The sequence below is a fragment of the Mirounga leonina genome, unplaced genomic scaffold (assembly GCF_011800145.1).
Source record: "Mirounga leonina isolate KUSES-001 unplaced genomic scaffold, KU_Mleo_1.0 Mir_173, whole genome shotgun sequence".
Taxonomy (NCBI): Eukaryota; Metazoa; Chordata; class Mammalia; order Carnivora; family Phocidae; genus Mirounga; species Mirounga leonina.
This window is the reverse complement of record NW_023270447.1, coordinates 631,030-652,368: the sequence shown is the minus strand read 5'-3', so window position 1 is coordinate 652,368 and position 21,339 is coordinate 631,030. Positions and strand designations below refer to the sequence as shown.

Genomic DNA, 21,339 nt, shown 5'->3' with positions numbered 1-21,339 from the left:
AAGAGAGAAGGTCATCACCAAAGAGGCCCAGGGAAGGGGGCGGGTGGCCTCCTCAGGGGCTCAACCCGGGTAGAGTAAGAGCTGTTTACCCACACCACCCGAGCTCCCCTTAGCTCATCTCCACTCCCATCTAAGAGCCAGTAAAAACTCAAAATCATTCAGCCCCACACAGCTGAGAAGAGAGTGAAAGTAGTCCCCATGGGGGAGCAGAGTATGAGGTTAGATACCCAGGGTGAGGGGGGACCCTTCTTTGGGCAGCCACTTTTGAGAAGGCGGGAGGCTATGGTGCCACCTTGAGGAAGAAGGGAGACTTGGCTCTGCTGGCTGGGGCGAAGGTGCCCTGCTGGAGGCCCCAGGGAATCTAGTGGCCTCTGGGGTGAGGGGCTGAGGGGCTGAAATTCTTCCTCACGTCTCTGCTGACCCTGCGCACTCAATCTGCGGTATACAGCCCTGAACAGCGGAGTCTAGTATGTTGCCACTCAGGGGACTTGATTGTATTTGCCTGAAAACACCTGGGGAGTAAGGCCCTTTCTCTCCTTCTGTGTCATTTAGGATGCTCTGGCCAGTGCGGGGCATACAGCAGGTGCTCAGTAAGTGCCAACCTGACTCCATGCAGGGCCCTCCAGACCAGAACTTGACTCCCAAATCAGTGACCGCCCCCCCCCCCCCCGCCGCCCCACCATTAGGGTGCAGTGGGGGTAGGGGGTGGGAGGGAGGGAGGGGCAGTTCAGGCCTAGTCTCTGGCCTTGACCCTCTGGCTGGAAGCCCCACAACAAGCCCTCGCGTGAGGAGCTGAGCTCTCCAGTAGCGTCTAGGACCTTGAGACTGGAAGTTTATTTTGAGATTTGAAGTCCAAAGTGGCAGATCCCAGAAAACCTCTTCTCTGGCTCCGTATTTGTTCTCTAGTTAAGTGGTTGAGTGCAGTTCTTGCAGTCAGCTGGCTCCTGCAGCCTGGGGTTCCTCCTGGGGAACTGGGGGCCCAGAGGGGAGGGGAAGAAGAAGAGGAAGGAGCAGAGCCCCATCTCGGGTTGTCCACTCTAGAGCAGAGGTAGCCTATAAGCACTGGGGAGAATCTTGTCCCCTCACCCACTGCCCTTGCTCCTGGAGCTGCTGATGTTTCTGGGGGCCCCCTTCACTCAGCAACATGCTTTAATAGTTGAGCATCTCTGTTGTGCCAAGACACGGTCCCACTTGACTGTGAGGACAGCTGAAGCCAAAGAAGGGGCCTCAGAAGTGAGTTTGGGGCCCATGTGGGTGAGTCCACACACGGTTAGGGCGGATGTGATCATCTCCAGCCCATCCCACAACCTCGGGCCCATATGTAGAAATAAACCCAGGGCCAGAGTCCCACCCAGGCCTAAACACACAGGGGAGTCTGGGAGAGGCTGCCAGAGCTTGCAGACCTTGTAGACCGCTGCCCAGCATCAGGGTGGGGCTGGGCTGGGGGGAGGTGAAACAGTGGTTCAAGGAAAGGGTCCCGGCCAGGAATAAGCCTGGGCCCACTCCTCTCTCACCTGCCCCTCTCAGGGACGCTCAGCAGAGTCTGACACGAGGGCCAACTGGAGCCTCCCAGACTGAGAGAAAGGAAAGAAGGGGAGGGAAGGGTCAGCTGGTTGGCAGGGAGGGATGTGTGTGGCTGCATGCTGGCCCTGCTTGGTCTTTGTATTCAACCCTCTCTCACTCCTATGCAACTCCAGTCCAGCCCCTACTTCCCACCCCTATCCCCCACACTGCAGGATGTGGACCACCCTGGCTACCTCACTGAATTCCTCTCCTCCCCAGCTCCTTGGCTCCAGCTGGCTGGCTACTGGCTAGCTTTTGCAGATCAGCCCACACCCACCGTGGGGTCTCTGTGTTGGTTGTTCCCTTCGCTGGGGATGCTCTTCACCAAGAATCTGCCTGACTTATTCCCTGGCCTGAATGTCGCCTTAATGAGCCTATCTTGATCATCCTAGTTACAACTCTATTTTCCCCACTGTACTTATCCTTTCTGACATACTATATGTTACTTAGGATGTTTACTGTGTATTGTCCATCTTCCCTCAATAGAAGGTAAACTCCATGAGGGTAGAAATTATTTTGTTTTGCTTTGTTCACTGATGTGTCCTTGGTGCCTAGCACAGTCTGGAACGTGGTAGGCAGTAAATAAGTATTTGTTTAATTAATGAATACAATCTGGCCCCTGCCACAGAAAGTGAGGTTAAAGGAGTGGGAGGGGGGCGGGTTAAAGGTCCTTCTGAGCCCTTCTCCCCCACATCTGCCCCTGGATGTCTGCAGCGTCTCTGAAGCCAGCTGCACCCTGTCCACTCACACTCTGGCGTCTCTAACATCCCCCTTCGAACCACCGCCTGCCCCCAACCAAGAACTGACAGGGAGTTTGGTGTTGAGGAGGGTGGGCAGTTTCCAGCGCATTGTTTACACCAAGGCTTTATAGTTTAGATAAATCACGGGGAGAGGCACGAAAGACACCTGGGAATGAGGGGCTAGGCAGGAGAAACTGAGGCTGGAGAAGAGGTCAGGGCCATTCCCCGGGCAAACTCTCCAAGTTGTAAGGCCAGGGTTTTAAAAAACTTTTTGCATCTCAGTGAGGGCCACTCTGACCCCAGAGGTTCTACGTGCCTCCCTGGTGAGTGCGGGGAGAGAAGAGGGGTGTCACTTTCAGCAGTCAGCACCTCCCCACCTCGTCCTGATTTACCACGCCCGGGTGCGGTGTGCAGGGGCTGGGTGGCGGAGGGGGTGAGGGGGCGGTGGGGAGGAGGAAGGATGGAAAGGCGAAGGGGAGAAATGGCTCCGGGGCTTCCACTCTCTCAGCAGGACCCCCACCCTGGCCTCTGGTTCGGGAAAGCCGCCCAGCTGTTTCTGATTCTTTCATACTTGCAGCCCCGCCCGAGGGGGTGGGGGACCGAGGCACCGGGGGAGCCGGGAGAGACTTAGTCCTGCTGAGGCCGGGCGGTAAAGGGCGGGGAGTCCCTGTCCGGTCCGCAGGTGTGCCCCCTCCGCTTCCGCCTTCGACTCCCGGTCCCCAGGCCAGAGGGAAGCATCGGGGCCGGGCAGGCGGGTGGGAGGAACGAGGAGCAGCAAGTCCTAGAAGAGAGAAGCCCCTACCTGAAGCCGGCTAAGGCGCCCCAGTTTGGCAGCGCTGAAAGGGAGTTAAGATCCTCCCGCAACTCCCGGTGGCAGAGGTTCTACCCATTTCACAGAAGCGCAAGAACCGAGAAAGGACCGAGGAAATGAGTGCATCCTCCGTGGCTCAGCTCCAGTGTCACTGGAGGTTAGAGGACAGGGGAGGTGCCTGCAGCCCCCCCCCCCCCATTCTGCGCTCCAGGCCATCACCCACGGAAGTTGGGGTTGCCGCATGAAGGACGCTAGGACCCGGTGGCGCGGCGTCGGCCGGGACTGGGCGCTGCGGGCTCCGAAGGGCGCCCCCGCGCCCTGTCGCGTCCCGCGGGAGCAGGTGGGGGCGCGGCGCGGTGGTGCGCGGAGCGCCGAGGGGCGGAGGCGGCCGCCACACCTCGGGCGCTGCGGAGCGCCCGGGGCTGACGCGGGCGGAGCCGCCCAGAGGGCCGCGCGTGTCCCCGACTTCGGCCCCGCCCCGCGCCGTCCAATGAGAGCCCGCGGCCGAGGGGCTGTCCGCACACTCTGCCCGCAGCCCCACTCCGCGCCGCCGACCCCCTGACACCGCGCCCAGCGCCGGGGCAGCGCGTCCCGGACCCCGAGCTTGGCGCGCCCCCGTCGGCTTCCGGACCCCGTTCCTTGCGCCCCTCTCCGGGACCCTGCGACCCGGCTCCTGGACTCCAGGTGCCCCTGGGTCCCCGGCCAGCGGCGAGCCCTATGGCTCCCCAGGGGGGTGAGGTGGGAGCAGCCTGAGTACCCCGAGCCGGTGCCCCGTCCACGCCCCTCCGGGCCGCGCGGCGGGAGTCATCGGGGAGCTATGCTGAAGCCGGGTAGTGCGGAGGAAGCCGCGCAGCTCCCCCCTCGGCGCACCCGCGCCCCTGTCCCCGCGCTCGCGCCAGGACCCGCGGCCCCCGACGGCTCTCGGGCTTCGGCCCGCCTCGGTCTTGCCTGCCCGCTGCTGCTGCTGCTGCTGACGCTGCCGGCCCGCGTAGACACATCCTGGTGGTGAGCGCGGCTCTCGGGGTGGGGAGGGTGAGGCGCTGGGCAGACAGAGTCCGGCCGGAGGCGCCCAGAGGCAATACGCAGCTCCTGGCACGGGCTGCTCAGACCAGGCTTTCGCTTCGACGGAATTAGAGACGATTCGAGCAGGACTGTCACCGAAGTCGCGGAGTGTGTGGGGGGAGGTGGGTGGATAGGTGTGCAGCTCGCCCAGCGAGGTGGGCCCTGGGCATTCGGAGCAAAGACGCCCGGTGGTCGAGGCTTCCCAGACTCTCGTGTGCTGGGCCCGCTCCAGTTCAGCTCAGTCCTCTTAGGAGCAAAAGCTACTTTCCAGGTTTCTCGCAGGGTGGATTCAAGGAACCAGTCGCCCATCCGGGGGGCCTTGAGTGGCCGTCCAAAGGACCCTCTGATCGCCTACGGTCGCCCCCCTGAGAAGTGGAGAAAAGCGCAGCTAAGCAAGGGCGCACGGGCCTCTCGCTCGTCCACCCCACCCGGGAACGCAGTAAGACTTCGGGGAGGCTGCAGCACGCAGCGCAAGGCTCAGAAATGGAATCAATGCAAAAATACTCCATTAACTCCCACAATTAAAACAAACAAAACACTTGGGTTTGCATAATTTTGGCGTTTGTCTTCAGTGGCAGCTTTGAGGAGGTTACTTCGAACCTTGATATCCCTCTCTTCTTCCTTTTTCTTCCCCTAGATGACCACCCTATCTCTTCCATCTCTCTCCCCTCCAAGAACTAGAGGCTTCTGGAGTCCCACAGTATTAAGAGACGCTCCCCTCGGATTTCTTGCAGGCCTGAGACTCCAGACACTTCACAAGAGGGCAGATGAGGCAAAAGGCATTAAAACACCCACTGGATGTCTGTTCTTTTCCGAATCCTCCTGCGGCCCCCCCCACCCCCCCAGCCCTGGATGGCATTCATCTTTTTCTCTCAGGAGAAAGAGCTGCTCTCCCTCCTCCCCCACCTTCTGTGCGGGGGGGGGGGGGGGGGGGGGGGGGGGGGGGGGTGGGAGGGAGAAAGGACAGTCTTCTTATCTTTCCTCTTCCCCCCCCCCCCCCCAATCAAACTGGCCTCAGACTGGGCTCTTGCCCCTCCCTACCCATGCAGTGCCCCCTTCCTTTCCTTACGCTGCCCCCCCCCCCCACCCTCCCCACCACAAAGAGGGGTCTCTCCTCCCCTTGCACCCTGTGGCTTTTCTCCTCTAGACTTGGAATCTTGGCTAGAAGGGTGAGGGGTGGGCTGGCTGAGGGGCCAGCAAGCTTGGGCTGCAGATTCCTATCATTTCAAGATGCGTTGCTCTCCATCCCCACCCCCCACCCCCCATTTTCCTGTTTCAGGAAAATCTCTCTTTTGGATCTTTTTAATCTCTGCAGTGTTGGGGAAGGCAAGGGAGGGGGTTCTGGATGGGGGAGAAGGGAGGCCCGTATCTTACATCTGGCTTGAAACATTCTTTTAGGAAGGGAAAGAGAAGAGGGGACGACAAGGAGAAAAGCCTTTCAACAGAGCCACCCTTTACCATCAGGGGCTCAGTTTGGCTGGGGATTTGTGTGTTCAGTGGCCCGATGGAGAGAGGATGAAGTGACCACTGCCCATCTTTATCCATCCCAGATGGCAGTTTGCCTTTAGGGACTCTTGATTGCTTCTTATCAGTTTGGGAGGTAGTTTGGGGACCACTTGGTGTTTAGGTGAGGAAGCGACACTTTGCTAATTTCAGCATCCTGGTAGTGCTTCCTAAAGATCCAACTAGCGTGCTTCCCGATCCCCAAATGCTACTTGGCTACTCCCTCTCCTTTCCTTTCTCTCTTCTACTCTCACCCCACGTGGTTCACATTAAATGTTTTGGAAAAACTCTGGGTAGAAGAGCTAGAGAGGGCGCAAGCCAGTGATACAGAGGGATTCAGCAGTCCCAGTGAAAGCGAGGAAGGCAGCAACGGATCCAGGACGGGGAGTGAGTGCAGAGGTCATTTCAATCTCCTTGAGTCACACCTGTCACAGCTGTAGGCCCCAGATGACTGCCTCAGTGGTCATCACTTCTGAGATAAAGTGGAAAGCTGCTTTCTAAAGGCAGGTCAGGCCCCCAAGGTGATTATCTCTCTTTCCTTTAGGAAAAAACCCCAGCAAGATTGATATTCTGTCCAAACCCTGGAAGAGATGCCTGTTGACTCTGTGTGTGTCCATGTTCCAATCCGGAGCAGAAGGTCATCACTATCGCCAGCTAACAGTCTGATCTTCCCCACGGCCCTTCCCTTACTCTCCAGTCACTCCTTCCCTCTCCCCACCTCTCACTGGAGGAGGAAACAGATGGTCTCTTCTTATTCTGTGATAAACAGAACAAGAAATAGGGGGCTCCTCGCATGTGCTTCCCTGTTCTATTTTGCATTCTGCAGGGAGCTGGATGTAGGGAATCCCAAGAGCAGGACAGTGTTCGTGGATTCACGAAGGGAGAGGAACAGAGTGGTATCATAATACTAGCATTATTGTTACCAACGACGATTGCCATTTCATGAGCCTTTACTAAGCTCTGGACACTAGAGCTAAGTACCTTATGAGCATCATCTTCTTCAATCCCCAGAGTAATCCAGGGAGGTAGATACTATTATTATCCCCATTTCACACATGAAGACAATGAGGGCTAGAAGGGGAGTGGTAAGAGACTTTGCCCAAGTGCACACCAGTTTTGGAGCTAGATTGCTCTATTCCTGGTTAAGCACTGTATTGTCTCTCTTGCTCTTGGGATAAAAATGAACTTGGACTTTGGAATCAGATGTCCTTGGTTCACCTGGTTCTCCTCTGACTAGCCCTGATGGACAGAGCTGGGTGTTATCACACTCCCTGACCCTCCGTTTCTTCATCTGTAAAATGGAGATCTCTGTCTGTCTCATATGATTTTTGTTAAGGAAAACGTTTTATCAACTGTAAAGCACCATATAGGTATAGAGAGATCCAGGGAGGGTAATAGTTTTATCCCTGCATTCAAAGCCCTGTGTGGGCTGGGCTGAATTGTGTACACTAGGGACTGTAAGAGGGGAAATGAAAAGAGGATCCCTGGCCTCATTAAAAAGACACAAATATAAAACATCTGCAAATAGGCTGGCAATGTCAACAGGAGTGAGGCTGTAATTGAAATGAAGTTTATGGCCGGCTAGGGGGAAAAGAGAGTTGGCGGTAAATCAGAGCAGTTAGGTGTTTATTCAACAAACAGTTATTAAGTATCTACTATGTGCCAGACACAGTTCTAGGTTCTGGGGATAGCAAAGTGAACAAAACAGACAAAAATCCCTACCTTCGTGGAACAGGGTGTCTGAATCACCTGGGGATGTTGGTAAAAATGCAGATTCTGATTCAGTAGGCTGGGGGTGGGGCCCAAGGCTCTGCATTTCTAACAGATCCCCAGATGACGCTGATACTGTTGTTCTTTATCGGGGCCACACTTTGAGAAGCAAGGGACTAGAGTAGGGTATGAGTCACTCTGTCAAAGGAAGGGATGTGAATTGGTCAAAAGCAGGTGTAGGGAGCATTCTGGGGCAGGAAGCCGGGAAGAAAGTGAAAACTTCTGAAAGGGAAAACAGAGCTGGAGTCGGGGCATTTCACCCCCTCTTACCAGCCAATGAGCTGGGGGGTGCCTTAAACATCTTTGTGCCCTAACAGCTGAGCTCCATGCTTGGCACACGGTAGGCATTCTGCAGGCATGTGTTGAATTGAGAGGGGGCTCAGGCTCAGTTTTATTGGAGGCCCCCACACCAACTACAAGGGCCTGACCACTGGCCTGCAGGCGAGCGCCCTGCTCTGCAGAATCTTAGTGGGGTACTTAGTGCAGCTACTTAGAGGGTATGGGTGGTTGTGGAGAAACGTAATTATCTTCCTGTCTTAGATACTGAACAGATGTTCCCACGCTCAGTGAGGATGTAACAAGAAGGACCAATGTGGGCTGCAGCAGAATGGATTTAAGTCAGACCACAGGAAGGACTTTTTGCCAGAGTTTGGCCTGCCCCACTCCAGACTGTCTCATGAGGGCTGGATTACTGGTCTCCCATTCCCATCCAACCCCCCTCTTTCCAAGCCCCAGTAAAAAAAACAAACACCCATTGCTTAGAGCAGTACTTGGGTTGAACTGGGGAAGCAGAACGGTGGTGAGACAGGGACGAGCTCCAATTCCAACGGTCTTGATTCTCCAAACAAAGCACCGCGGCAGTGGGTGTAACTCCAGGCTGTGCGTCAGGCGGCCTTTTCCGGCCTGGCCCAGCCCGGGGTGTTTATTTTGTTTGTTCCTGGAAGCTATTGCCCTGATGGACAGTGCTGCTGGGGACGCTGATTCCATGGGATTTGTCAGTGGTGGGCCAGCCCTCTCCCTGTTCCCCAGGGACAGATGGGCCCCATCAGCCCTGCTCAGCTCCAGAAGAGGCAAGCATCAGCCCTCCTTGTGTTTGTTTGAGTTGGTGTCACCAGCGGTGACCTAGTTTGTGGGTGAGGGCCGGGTTCGCAAATGTGGGCGGGGGGGGAGAGGAGGGGGACATAGAGCCCAGGGCAGTCCAGCTTTTCCCCTCACCCCACTGGCTGCCTTCTGTTCTCCTCACCCACTTCTAGGCTCATTTTTGGGATCTTTCCCAAACCACAGGCTCGCTCATTCACAGACCAAACCAAATCTTTTCAGCCTGTAGCAGCAACTGCCCTCCTTGACCCCCACCTGTTCAGAGAAGGGGACAAAGGTATCCCTTTGATGTGTTAGGAGAACAGAGAATCCCCAGCAAGCCAAGGAAGGTGCTAGATGTTGGGAGAGACAGCAAGGGAGTGAGAAGTGGATGAATGGGTCAGATAGCATTTGGTGGCCTTGTGGGGAGAAAAGGTCATGATGCAGTCCTGTCTTCTCTGAAACATTCTTCCCAAGGCTTGCAGTGGAGTCCAGGGCTAAGAGTGTTTGAGTGAAGAGAAAATATTGCCTTGAGAAATTTGGGAGTGACTCTAGCAACCCAGCTAACTTTTAGTAGCCCACCCCAACTGACCTCCTTCCAGTTGCTTGAATTAGGTGGACTGGGGACTGGAATATGGGGAGGGTCATCTCTGTTGCTTTATCTTGGCTTTGGCTTCCCACTGCTAACAGCCCTCTGCCCAGGCAGGTTCACCCAGGACATCATCCCTTATAGGTTGGGGAGGATGATTTTCAAAGACTCATTAGTTAAGAAAGGCCATGGGACCTAGAAATAAGGGTACAGGGAGGAAATCTGTGGGGGGGAGTGTTCCTCCCCAGACCTCAGGATTGGGGGTGAGGAGTTTTAGTTACACGGATCTGACTAGAGCTGTAAGCATTCCTCCCAGTTGCCCACGATGTCTCTTCCCACTGGCCCCTCCCTGTCTCCATCCTTCTCCCCCAAACCATGTCTTCATGGACCAGCCATGTAGGACGTGCCTCTCACATGTGGGTGTAAGAGTGTTGTCTCAGACTCTTGTTTTGTTAGTTTATTTTTCTCTGAGGCTCTTAATGTTTATTAAATAAACAGGCAATGGGTTTGTGTGACATGCCCATGGCGTCTACGTATGTGACACATGCCTGGCCCGTGTTCTGCAAGTGTGTGTCACTTTGGCCTCTGGCTGGGGAGCGGATGATGGTGAGAGACCACTCAATGACTCTCTGCAACTGCGTAACCATTCCTCCAGAGCTTGTGGGGAAAGCTGCACCCGTTGGCCTCCGGGAATGTGGGTTGGAGGAGGGGAAGGAACCTCTTCAAGCTGTGAATGCCAAACCTCTCCCCTCCTGATCCCCCTCCCGAGGCAGGAAAAGGACCAGGCTGCTCTGACAGGGCCATCTCCACCTTGCAGGTACATCGGGGCCCTGGGGGCGCGAGTGATCTGTGACAATATCCCTGGCCTGGTGAGCCGGCAGCGGCAGCTGTGCCAGCGGTACCCAGACATCATGCGCTCAGTGGGCGAGGGCGCCCGAGAATGGATCCGGGAGTGTCAGCACCAGTTCCGCCACCACCGCTGGAACTGCACCACGCTGGACCGGGACCACACTGTCTTTGGCCGCGTCATGCTCCGAAGTAGGGGCCTCTTCCACCCTGCCCCACCTGCTTCCCCTTCTGTGCCCGGGGTGGGGGGTGGGGGATAGGCATGATCCTCCTCCCCTCTCCTCCACGCTGCCTCATCATCAGAGAGACGGTTGAGGGCAGAGCCCAGGAGATGGCTGGGAACCGACCCTCAGTTACTGAGAGATGTAGGCAGGGACCCCTCTAAATTCCAGTGTTCTGGGATGATGGCACAAAGGTACAGCGTTCCCTGGCACCTCCTCTCCCTTTTTCCCTTTCCCCCCCCGTCCCCAAGCCCAGCCTGGGTGTAGGGCTGAGGACTGGGAATGGCTGCTCTGTTCTTACTGTCACCATCACTACCCTCACCCCAACCCTCACCCCAACCCTCCCAACACTCCAGTAATGGCGGCAAGGGATAAACAGAAAGGTGATATGTAAATATTTGGAGAGTTGGCGGCTTGGCCCCAGCTCAGCAAAAAAGCTAAGCCGAGCTAGACAATAAACTAGGAGAAAGGGAATGAGATGGGAATCTGGCGGTGTCTGGGGGACAGGGGTGATGAGTTATCAATCGCCAAGAGCAGGATGGGAAGGAAGCAGGCTGGGGAAAGTAGCAGGTCTCCCCAAACAGGCTGCCCCCTGGGCTGGGGTCTCTACTGTAAGGGAACTGTCCAGCAGAGTAGGCCTGAAAAGGCCTGGAATGTGGACCGAGGCAGGCTTAGCTGAGCCATCCCCTCTGTGGGAGAGGATGACTCACTGTGAAACTTTTCAATGGATGGACCCAGGGAGTTTGGAAGAAGGCAAGAGTACAGGTCAGCCCAAGAAGTCAGATGTACAAAGAAGTGGATAGAGAGTGGTGAGGGCCGAGGCGAAGAGGTCAGATACTCTGGGGAATGCTCTTGGAAGGGAAGAGTGCCTTGAATAAAGGGGGTATAGGAGTTGCTCTGGGAAAGACAAGAAGAGAGGAGGTTGCAGAGTTGGGGGTTGCGTGGGCTGAACAAGGGGACAGATGTGGGCCTCTCTGCTGAACCCTACTTCTCCCTTTCTCTCTGCAGGCAGCCGGGAGGCAGCATTTGTATATGCCATCTCGTCAGCGGGGGTGGTCCATGCTATCACCCGCGCCTGCAGCCAGGGTGAACTGAGTGTGTGCAGCTGTGACCCCTACACCCGTGGCCGACACCATGACCAACGCGGGGATTTTGACTGGGGTGGCTGCAGTGACAACATCCACTATGGTGTTCGCTTTGCCAAGGCCTTTGTGGATGCCAAGGAAAAGAGGCTTAAGGATGCCCGGGCCCTCATGAACTTACATAACAACCGCTGTGGTCGCACGGTCAGTACTCATGTCTATGCACGTACGTTCATGTCTGCTGGGGGTGACCGGGGTGTGTGATCATGGACTGAACGCAAAGGTGGAAGCACTAAAGGCTTCTGGATCACTTCCAAAGACCCCAACCCCCATGGCATTGGAGCAGTAAATGCAAGGGAGCTTGGGAATGCCTATTTTCAACAGGTGCATATGTGTCTTCACATAGGTGGAAAGAAGGGAAAGGTAGAGAAAAGAGGGGAAGAAGTTCCAGGAAGGATTCATGGAAGAAGAGATTCTTGACTTTGGTCAGGAAGAATGGGTGGGATCTGATAGGGGGAGAGAACAGCCGATGGCCCTTCTGTCCAGCCTAGGCCAGGTCTGGCAGATGTCGGAGCACTCCTGCTTTTAGCCCCCGGGGAGGACTAAAAAGTGCCCTGACTGGCTGCCTCTCCCTCACCTGCTTCCCCACCACCCAGGCCGTGCGGCGGTTTCTGAAGCTCGAGTGTAAGTGCCATGGCGTGAGCGGCTCCTGTACTCTGCGCACCTGCTGGCGTGCACTCTCAGACTTCCGCCGCACAGGTGATTACCTGCGGCGGCGCTATGATGGCGCCGTGCAGGTGACAGCAACCCAGGATGGCGCCAACTTCACAGCAGCCCGCCAAGGCTATCGCCGTGCCACCCGGACTGACCTTGTCTACTTTGACAACTCCCCAGACTACTGTGTCTTGGACAAGGCTGCAGGTGAGTAAGGAAAGCAGGTAGGGACACGGAGCCCCCAGCTCTTGGTGCAGGCAGCCCTGGTTAATCACAGTGTGGTCGGCCTCAGGAGTTAGGGAAGCGGTACTGTAGGAGGAGTCGGTCTCCTCCCAACACGAACACCTGATAATGAGATTGGTGGTGAATGCCTCAGTCCACCAGTCCCAGGGCTGCCCAAGCAGGGGAGAGGTCATCTGTCACACCTTTCTATCCCCAGCATCTGGGGTACAGTAGCTACTATGCAGGGAATGTTTAAATGAGTCACCCATTTTCCATAGCAAGCAATGGGTGGGTTGAACAGAAGAAGCATGTGATGGAGTCCTAAGTCTCTGGCTCTTCACAGCCTAGCTAAAGAAATGAGATGTAACAGGGAGACAAATGCAACTGCAAAAGACAGATGACTGGAGAAATCCAGAAAAGCTTATTTGAAAATGTGGAACTTAAGCTCTTTCTTGAAGTGTAGGGATTACCTGGACAGCCTAGAGAGAAGAACAGGCAGAGAAGCAGAGTGCCAGGTGGGAAAGTACACGTTCGTTCTCGGAACCGAGAACTCAGATTAATCTGACTGAGTGAAGGTTTGGGATGGGGGGACTAGAAGTAGATAGATGGGTTTGGATCAGACCATGAGTGGCCTTGAATCCAGTATCCAGTGTGCTGCCATTGAAGATTCAAAAATGGAACTGGGAAAGCAAGGAAAGAGGAGATCCCAGCAGGGCTAACCACTAGCAGAAAGCAGCAAATTGTTTTTCAATCTGTTCCAGATATTTATGGTGGAATTCTTGGGGATCCTGGAGCTTGATATGCTATTGCCCCCACAGAGTAGAAGTCACCATCTTGGCTCATATTTCAGGTTCAGATAGGTTAGACTAGGAACAACCTGCTGTGCAAAAGAACAGCTCTTCCCCTGGTCTGTCATGCGCTCCCAGGCTCTTCTCTGTAGACTTGGCACTCAGGCCTTGGGTGAGATAGAGCCAGAGACCTCAGCTGTCTTCAGTTCTGTTTGTTTTCACCCATCACGGTCATTCCTGGAGAGTCGAGTGGCTCAGAGCAAAACTGGGCACAGAAAGAGGGTGGGGCTTCACCCAAGTAACACAGAAAGTAGTTTGTGTCCTTTGGATGGTGCTAGGAGAAAAAGGGTGGAAAGAGCCCTTCCAATTCTCCCAGTGATGTCCTGCCACTAGGTATGTTTTCTTTCTACATGATGCAATTCAGAGGTCTACTCTCTGAATGTCTTGAAATAACTCCATAACATCCAAGGTGTAAGCCTAGGCTGCCATACCTAAAATGCACCTTTGGGGTAGGATCTTTGGAGTTAGAAGGTAGATGGGTCCTGTATGCGTTGGTTTTCCTCGGAGGCATAAAATTAAGTCTCATAAAACCCAAAGTGGGGCCTGGAATTCAAAGGGTATAAGTCATCCTACAAGGGAGTAAGGAGCCAGAAATTCCCTCCAAAGCAGTCCTGTCCAGTTGGAACTTCCTGTGATGATAGAGATGTTCTACATCTGTGCTATCCAATACGGTAGCCACTTAACCACATGGGATTACTGAGTATCTGAAATGTAGCTAGTGTGACTGAGAAACTAAGTTTTAAATTGTATTTAATTTTAGTTAATTTAAATCTAGATGATCACATGTGGCTAGTGGCTATTACACTGGACAGCTCAGCTCCAGTCTATAGAAGAGGCTTTGGGTGCACAAGAGAAGGACTTAAGCCCCAGTCCTTGGAGTTAGGAGAAGGAGAGAGTAGGACTAGTTAGGTCACAGGCTGGAGGAGTGGCCTCCTAACATTTTGGGTTGTATATTCCTATCGTTAAAAAATTCTTGGGAGTATGTACCTCCAAAATGTGGATATTTACTTATAACAGATAGATATATTCCACTGTATTAATATGTACATTATAAAACACACAAAGTAGAGATTTTAAGTTTATGAGATAAAAAACAAATATAGAAGTCCTAAGTTCTAGCATTTTCTTTGCATATGGCAGTAGAATGTGCAGCCTGCTGTGAGAGTATCAGTCAGTCTGTTCCCCTCCTTCAGCCCCCAGGTCAGTTAATGTCCCATCCGTGGGGAAAGACTAGGGTAGGTACTTTCTAGGGTCCATCCCATCCAAAATTCTATGATTTTATGATCCGTTGTCAGGATCTCTTTTGCTAAAATTGGTCAGAATGAAGTCCTGAGCATTCTCTGTGCAGGGGGATAACATCATCCTTACCCTTCAAGAGTTCCTACTGTAAGGGGCAAGGGATATTCTGTAGGAATTCCATAGGGATATGCTTCTGGGCAGTCATGCTAATCAGTTTGCCTCCTCAGTTGAACAGAGATTATAGACATAGTGTAACAATCCACTGAGTTAGATGCTATTATTATGCCTATTTTCATAGGAGAAGACTGAAGTCCAGAGAGATTAACTACCTTGCGAAATCACATAGCTAGGATGTGGCGGAGCTGGAATTTAAACTTGGACAATCTGACAATAAGGCCTGTGCTTTTAATGGCCATACTATACTACTTCCCTGTATGGTACAACTTAATAAAATATCAACTAAGGACCAAAATCCTAACAAATGGTAGCTGGATCAGAGTTGTGGCAAGACTTCTTGGAAAAGATAAATTATAGGCTAAGTTGTTTTTTTGTTTTTTTAACTTTTTACTATGGATAACTTCAAACACGGAGAGCCCTTACCCAGCTTTAACAGTTGGGAGCATTTTAAGGCCAGGTCTTGAAAGAGATATGGAGCTGTGTATTGGCGGGGTTGGGGGGGGGTTGTTGCAGGTGAAGTCAATGGTCTTTGGGGAGCCTTGATGGTGGGAAGCCAGCCAGCCTGGTGCAGAGGGAAGCAAGGAGACGGTCATTTTGGCTAGTTGGGCATATTTTCAGGAAAAGGGATTCTTTATGGTTTCCTCGTGAGGATGTGGGTAAGGGAACCCAGAGCAGCTGAAGGAAGAGGTAGCTTGGTTCTCACTCTCTCTCTTCCCCAACCCAGGTTCCCTTGGCACTGCGGGCCGTGTCTGCAGCAAGACATCTAAAGGGACGGATGGTTGCGAAATCATGTGCTGTGGCCGAGGGTATGACACAACTCGAGTCACCCGTGTCACCCAGTGTGAGTGCAAATTCCACTGGTGCTGTGCTGTGCGATGCAAGGAGTGCAGAAACACTGTGGACGTCCACACTTGCAAGGCCCCCAAGAAGGCAGAGTGGCTGGACCAGACCTGAACATAGAAATACCTCACTCATCCCTCTACTTCAAACCTCCTGACTCAAAAGCACAAGATCTTTGCATGCACACCTTCCTCTACCCTCAACTCTGGGCTGCTACAGTTTCTATTTAAGGACTTGGAGAGTAATCCAGAAGGACTCTCGTGTCCTGACTGGTTCCTTAGCCCTGGGAAGGAGTTGACAGGGGATCTAAGAAATTGAATGGCTCCCTGACTGCCACCTTGGGAGGTTAGAAGGGAGAGTGGAAGAGGGAGGGGTCTTCAGAGTGATAGAAGTTGCACTAAAGCACATGGTCAAGGCTCATCTTTCCTTTCCTTTGCACCGGCTTCCTGACACTTCTTGTGTGTGCAAGAGGAAGGGTACCTGGGGAGAGCTTCTTTGTGTTCCTACCTGACTGAGGGGAGATGGGACAGAGATGAAACCACATCTCTTCCCTGGGTCAGTTTGAGCAGACTGCCTGGTACCCCAAAAGAAACTCTTAGGCTACAACCTTCTTCCATTATCAAGAGTCTGGGATTGCTAGATAAGAGTTAGCCATAGTGGACAAGGTTCCATTCACATGCTCATAGGTTTATAAACTGCTGTATTTTGTAGGGGAAAAAAATTATATGACTACACAAACATACATTCTCGTCCAATCTCCCGCCTCTTTTCAACCTATATCAGACAGCATGTTGGTCACTCGCCTCTTATTCACCTGCTGCCTATTCAAACCGAGTGGCATGTAGTGATTCTTATGCCTAACAGATCATTTAGTAAGCCTGCCTAGGCCTTGGGATTTGATTTTTTTTTTTTTTTAAGTTCCTATGCATTATTCTAGAGGTCAGCCAGGTTTGGGAAATACTCAGTAAAAGGTATGGGACTCATGGGGGGTGGGAGAGGGTAGCAGGTCTGATCTCAAGGGCCCCACATGAGGCATCAGTGTATACTAGGCAGGTATACTAGGCAGGGATCTCTGGCTTGGGCAATTTTTAGGAGAGGATCCTGGTCTTCAAAGCTGGGAATGGAAGCCAGTGGCTACAGAGGGAAGGAGAGCTGGGGCTTGGGGCCAAAATGGTAAACAGCTCAGAAAGCAGCCTTACCCCATTTATTCAACAAATTTTTTTTTTAGTGACTCTCCAAGTCCTGGTGATTATTACTGTTCACTCCATCTTTGGCTTAAATAGGGGAGATCCTTCTATGCTACTTCCCGCTGCCTAATTAAGCTTGCAGTAGAGGAGTCTCCAGGGATGGTAGACTGAGTAAGCTAGAGGCTAGGACATGGAGTCCCCAAAACCGTCCTGTCCTGTTTTTATGTGACTCAGACAATGGCTATCTCTTGCCTGGTGATACTGTAAAAGACCAAAGTGGCATAGAAATTCGCAGTCATGACAGACCTGGGTTGAAATCACAGCTGTGCCATTTACTGTTTTTGATATTTTGAGCAAGATACCCACATTCTCTGAGCCTTTATCGTCTCCTCTGTAAAGCGAGGTTACAAACCTATCTCAGATATTGAGTTTTAATTATGACCCCCATTCCAGTCATCGGACGCTCTTACCAAAGTCCCTAACTGGCCTAGCCCATCATGATGTCTCTTAGAACCTTCCATTTAGAACTGTACAGTATTGACAGCAGGCTGTAGATTAAGGGGCCTACACAAGGAATTCTGAGTATAGGCACCCCCCCTCCTTTCCAAGTTCCTCTCCAACAACCCTTGGGGTCCTCACGTGTTTGTGGCGCAGCTTCACTCTGCACAGGCAGCAGAAGGATGGGGGAGCCAGAGCTCTGGGCCATGGGGGCAGATTTATTTGGATGATAGGACTAATATTTGTGTAACCTGCTGAGACCTGTGTGGGAGAGTTTAGGGTGGTTTTTCTTTTGGTGAGGGGTTTGCTCCGGTTTCACATCCATTAACACAAAACATGAGCTAGTCAGGGCCCTTGTGGTCTGCGGTGAGGGGATTCCTGTGGAGAAATGGGACTGAGTGAGTCAGGCCAGGGGAATGTCTTCCTTGCAGAGTGGATAACTGATGAGCCAATGGTGGGATTAGGGAGGGGGAAATGGGAGGGGAAGAGAAGAACTTCTGACATCTTGAGCTGGGATTAGGAGGAAGAAAGCCTTGGAGTAGTGGAAAGGTAAGGGGGTCATAGTCAGTCTGACTCAAGACTAGAACTGCAGGAATTGACATAAGGGTACTGTCTTTGAGTAGAGCCTCGGGTCCCAGTCCGCCCCTACTCACAAGAACGCCCAGGTTCCCGCATAAAGGATAGCTAGGCCTTCCTGGGACTTCAACCCAAGTTCACTCTGCCTGTGCTCTGTCACCTATTCCTTTTCAGTTCTTACCCCGTGGAAGGAACTGAGCCTCTTCTGGCATCTCATACTGCTCTGTGCTTCTCCTGGGCTCCAAACTGTAGTTCGTTGCTGTAAGTGGTTAAGAACAAGCTGGCCAGAGAGTGACATGTATGAACAGTGGGGTGGACAGTGAGAGAAAAGAGGTCCACATGAGCCCCACTATTGAGGCTATGTGGTCCCAAGAAGGAATGATGGCCAAACAATTACTTTTTCCTCTTATTTCTTAGCTTGCCTCTGCATTCCAATTGGCTTTGGACAACAGGCATCCATTCCGCAATAAACAAACAAATTTATGTGGAACAAGCAGCAAAAGGAGAACTGCATTTGATGCAGTCAGGGCTCCATTTAGTTCTGCTGCCACCCACTCACTGCCTCTAACCACCCCCTCCCACCCATCCTCTGATCAGTAGAGGTCTGTCCCTCTGGCAGCAGTCCCTTCGCCCCTCTCCTCTCTGACACTCCTTCGTGTCGGTCCTCATCTCTTCTAACTTTCAATATTTAGTAGAATGCCTTGCAGAAAGTGCCATTTGGATACAAAGTTAGCTTCAAAGACATGATCTCTATCCTTTAAAGGTCTTAGCCTCTTTTAGAGAAGGCACGTGGCTGAAATACCTTGGCTGCAGAGCCTGTGGCCAGTTTCCCTCATGTACAAGTAAGAACGCCAGCCTGAACCTAGTCCTGCACGTAAGAGCCAACTTCTGTGATTGCTAGCCTTGAATAATAGCGCTAACCCATACGCTTTCTTAGAATGATGCTGGAAAAATGAAATCAGGGACTTCGGATTATTTAAAAAAATTAAACACTGCCTGGCCCTGAACGTCTGTTTGCAAAAAGTCTTGTAGGTCTGACTCGTGACCACTTACAACCTCGTTTCTCTTCCTCCCTATTGCAGAGAGTAATTTCTTCTTTTTCTCACCTCCTTTAGCAAGAACACCAACCACTAAGTCTTTTGCCAAATTCTCGGACCCACTCAGGACGTTGGTTTCTACATGGCTTAATATAAGAGAGATAATTAGGATTTTTCTTTTTTCCTCACCCTTTCTGAGATTTTTAAACGCCCTCGGTGGTCATAGGGCAGAAGCCCAAGGGAGGCCGCCAGGGAGAGTATGTTTCTCATCCCTGGGAGGCCGTCAGCCTAGCTCCTGCAGCCAAATTACAGCACCAGAGAATAATGTGATGCATTCCTGGGCAGGTCCGTGGGACCCTGGGCGCCTGGGCCTTGTGGAGAGAGGTGCCAGACACAGAGCTCTCCGTAAGCAATCCTGCAGAGCCGCCCCCTGGGTGCAGAAATGAAATACGGGAGAGCTTCACATTACACGGAGACCTGTAGCTCACACCTGGTTATTGATGGCCTTGGTGGAGGCCTCTGCCCCCACCCTCCACTTGGGAACTGACTGCTACTACGGGGGTTGGGCACCTTTGAAGCAATGTTGGAAAACAAGAAAGAGATGCTTCCTTTCCACTCTTTGCTCCTCCTGTGAGCCTGCGCACAACGGGGAGGAAATGCACACACATGAGCTGTGCTTCTGTAGACATACACATAGCTTCTCCCAAGCTTCAGCAGAGTTCTAGTCCGCCTCCCTCTCCCCGACAATAAAACAAGCAACTGGATTTCAATCAAATCCTTCAAAAGTCATACCAACTTCAGGGATTCAGCCATCACCAAGGAATGTTAAAAAGTTCCATTATCAATACGCGAGCAGCTGTGCGGTTTGGGGACTGGTATTCCCCTGGGAAGTGGCAGGGAAAGGATGCAGAAAAGGCATGGAGAGGAGAGATCAACAGGAGACAATTGCCACCCAAGCAGAATGGCTAAGACTGTGGGACTTCCCATGGCTCGTTCACGCTGGGGATAGTCCAATCTGTGCCCTGTGTGCTAAGGATGATGGGGCAGCCTCCTAGGACTGCACGAAGTAGAATTACCAAGCCTGCAGCCCAAGACCTGTTGTTTTTAACTTTTATTCGGTTAGAAAACAGGATAGCTTTGGGTTTCAGAGATAATGTCCATAAGAGAGAGGTCCTGGAGAGGAGCAAGCAGTGACTTTTCTAGGGTAAATATGTCACAGCTGCTGCACTGAACTGAGCTTTCCTAGAAGCTGTTAATCTCTTTGGGTGACTGGCAGGTTTCAGGCAATAACCAGTGGAGTGTCAATAATATGCCTGTCCCTGACCCCGAAGGTCAAAGAGATAGAAGAGGGGGAGAGTTTTTAAGTACATTTTTCCACTTTCCATTCATGGCTTAAGTTATCCCTGAGCATCTTTGGGGCTCTTCCTCATTTATTGAAGACATTTTAGTCATCCTGGAGTTGAGAAAGCAAGGGAAGCATTCTGCCCCTGATCCCTTAACTTTGAACTACTGTGTGCTCACTTCCGTTCTTGCCTATGAAGCTATAGGTGGAGCAGCTAGACGTAGATGTTCTCTTTCTTTGACCAAAAGGAGCTGAAATCTGGTGACTTTACTTCACCACCACCAGCCCCTGTACGCAGGCCTGACCAAACAGAAAGGCTAAACTGAGTGAAGAAAAAGGGAAGACCAGGTAATCCACAGCTGTCCTAATGACAACTGTCTGGGTGGGGTTCCCAGAGAATAACTGTGATGTTCATGAGAAGCATTTTCAAGGACAAAATGCTTTAACATATACCTAATTTTCACACCGACCCTGTGAGGAGGAAGACATTCTCACTGCACAGGTGCTGTTCAGAAAGGCTCAGGCATCTGTCTGAGGTCATGTGATATGGAGTGGCGCAGACAGAACTCAAGTCCGGGGTTTCTCACTTCACACCCTGTGTGTTCTCCTCAAAGACTGAGACTACCTCAGGCTGGAAGGGCCAGAGTCCCAGCCCCTTCAGAACAGAAATGGATACAAAATATTCAAGGAAAGTATAGGTGAGCAGAATTTACAACAGGAACAGCCTATACCTTCCTTCACCACATCAACGAATCCCCTGTCATTTTGGCCACTGTTTCCACTGCCACAAAATGATCACTACACTAAGTAGTCTGCATTTAATATACTCTGGCTCCTAGCACTTTCTATTCCTTTTTTTCTTCTTCAGATTAACACTTTAACCATTTGTTTTAATTTTATCTGGTTCTTTTAAAGTGATGCTAAGCGCAAAGAGTACAAGTAGTCCTGAGAAGCCGTGAGCAGAAACTGTTAAGGCTTTGGGCTTCTAAAGTATGTACTAGAATCTCCTTTGAGGTTTCACTCTTTCTTTTTTTAAACGCTGTCAACTCCTGGGCTAGGAAAGTGAGAAGAGGGAATGAGAGTGCTAAAAACCTGTCCTATCCGAGGCCAAATGCCTACTCAAGGCCTGGTAAAAGTCCTGGGACCTCTAGCTGAGACAAGTAATTTATCTACACCAAGGCAAGGAGAATCCACCCTGCAGAGAAACCCCTATGAGATGAGGCAGACAACAGATTTTTACTTGATCAAAAACTTTTGCTGCTCTCCACCCCCCTCCTCCCACTCTCATTCAAAATCTGGACTTCTGTTTAGGTCCAAGACAGTGAGACAAAGCAGCTCCAAGAGAGGATGTGTGCAAGGGGAACCCTTCCCTGTTCAACCCTGGAATGCATTCCT

At 52.1% G+C, this 21,339-nt stretch overlaps 2 protein-coding genes across 6 annotated transcripts in view; one reads left to right on the top strand and one right to left on the bottom strand.

Annotated features, from left to right (window-relative positions):
* ST7L (suppression of tumorigenicity 7 like) overlaps positions 1-21,339 on the bottom strand; it is a 116,211-nt gene that overhangs the window by 21,727 nt on the left and 73,145 nt on the right. Inside the window, exon 15 of one of the 5 annotated variants that reach the window (XM_035017753.1) lies at positions 4,148-4,541. The exons of the other annotated variants lie outside the window; for them this stretch is intronic. Within the exon in view, the coding sequence (XP_034873644.1) occupies positions 4,437-4,541 (105 nt within the window). The 3' untranslated portion in view covers positions 4,148-4,436. Of the gene's footprint in view, positions 1-4,147; positions 4,542-21,339 lie in introns of those variants that run through there. 5 annotated transcript variants of the gene reach the window in all.
* Positions 3,701-15,723, top strand: WNT2B (Wnt family member 2B). The gene is made up of 5 exons (XM_035017758.1): positions 3,701-4,119; positions 9,933-10,153; positions 11,191-11,468; positions 11,921-12,185; positions 15,189-15,723. Exons 1-5 carry the CDS (start codon positions 3,932-3,934, stop codon positions 15,416-15,418), a joined length of 1,182 nt encoding a protein of 393 aa, XP_034873649.1. The 5' UTR covers positions 3,701-3,931; the 3' UTR covers positions 15,419-15,723.

Bases quoted from the DNA above. Each gene is read 5' to 3' on its own strand.
- WNT2B (XM_035017758.1), top strand. From the start codon at position 3,932: ATGCTGAAGCCGGGTAGTGCGGAGGAAGCCGCGCAGCTCCCCCCTCGG. The intron at 4,120-9,932 runs GTGAGCGCGGCT...TCCACCTTGCAG, and splicing joins CGCGTAGACACATCCTGGTG to GTACATCGGGGCCCTGGGGG. The intron at 11,469-11,920 runs GTCAGTACTCAT...CCCACCACCCAG, and splicing joins ACAACCGCTGTGGTCGCACG to GCCGTGCGGCGGTTTCTGAA.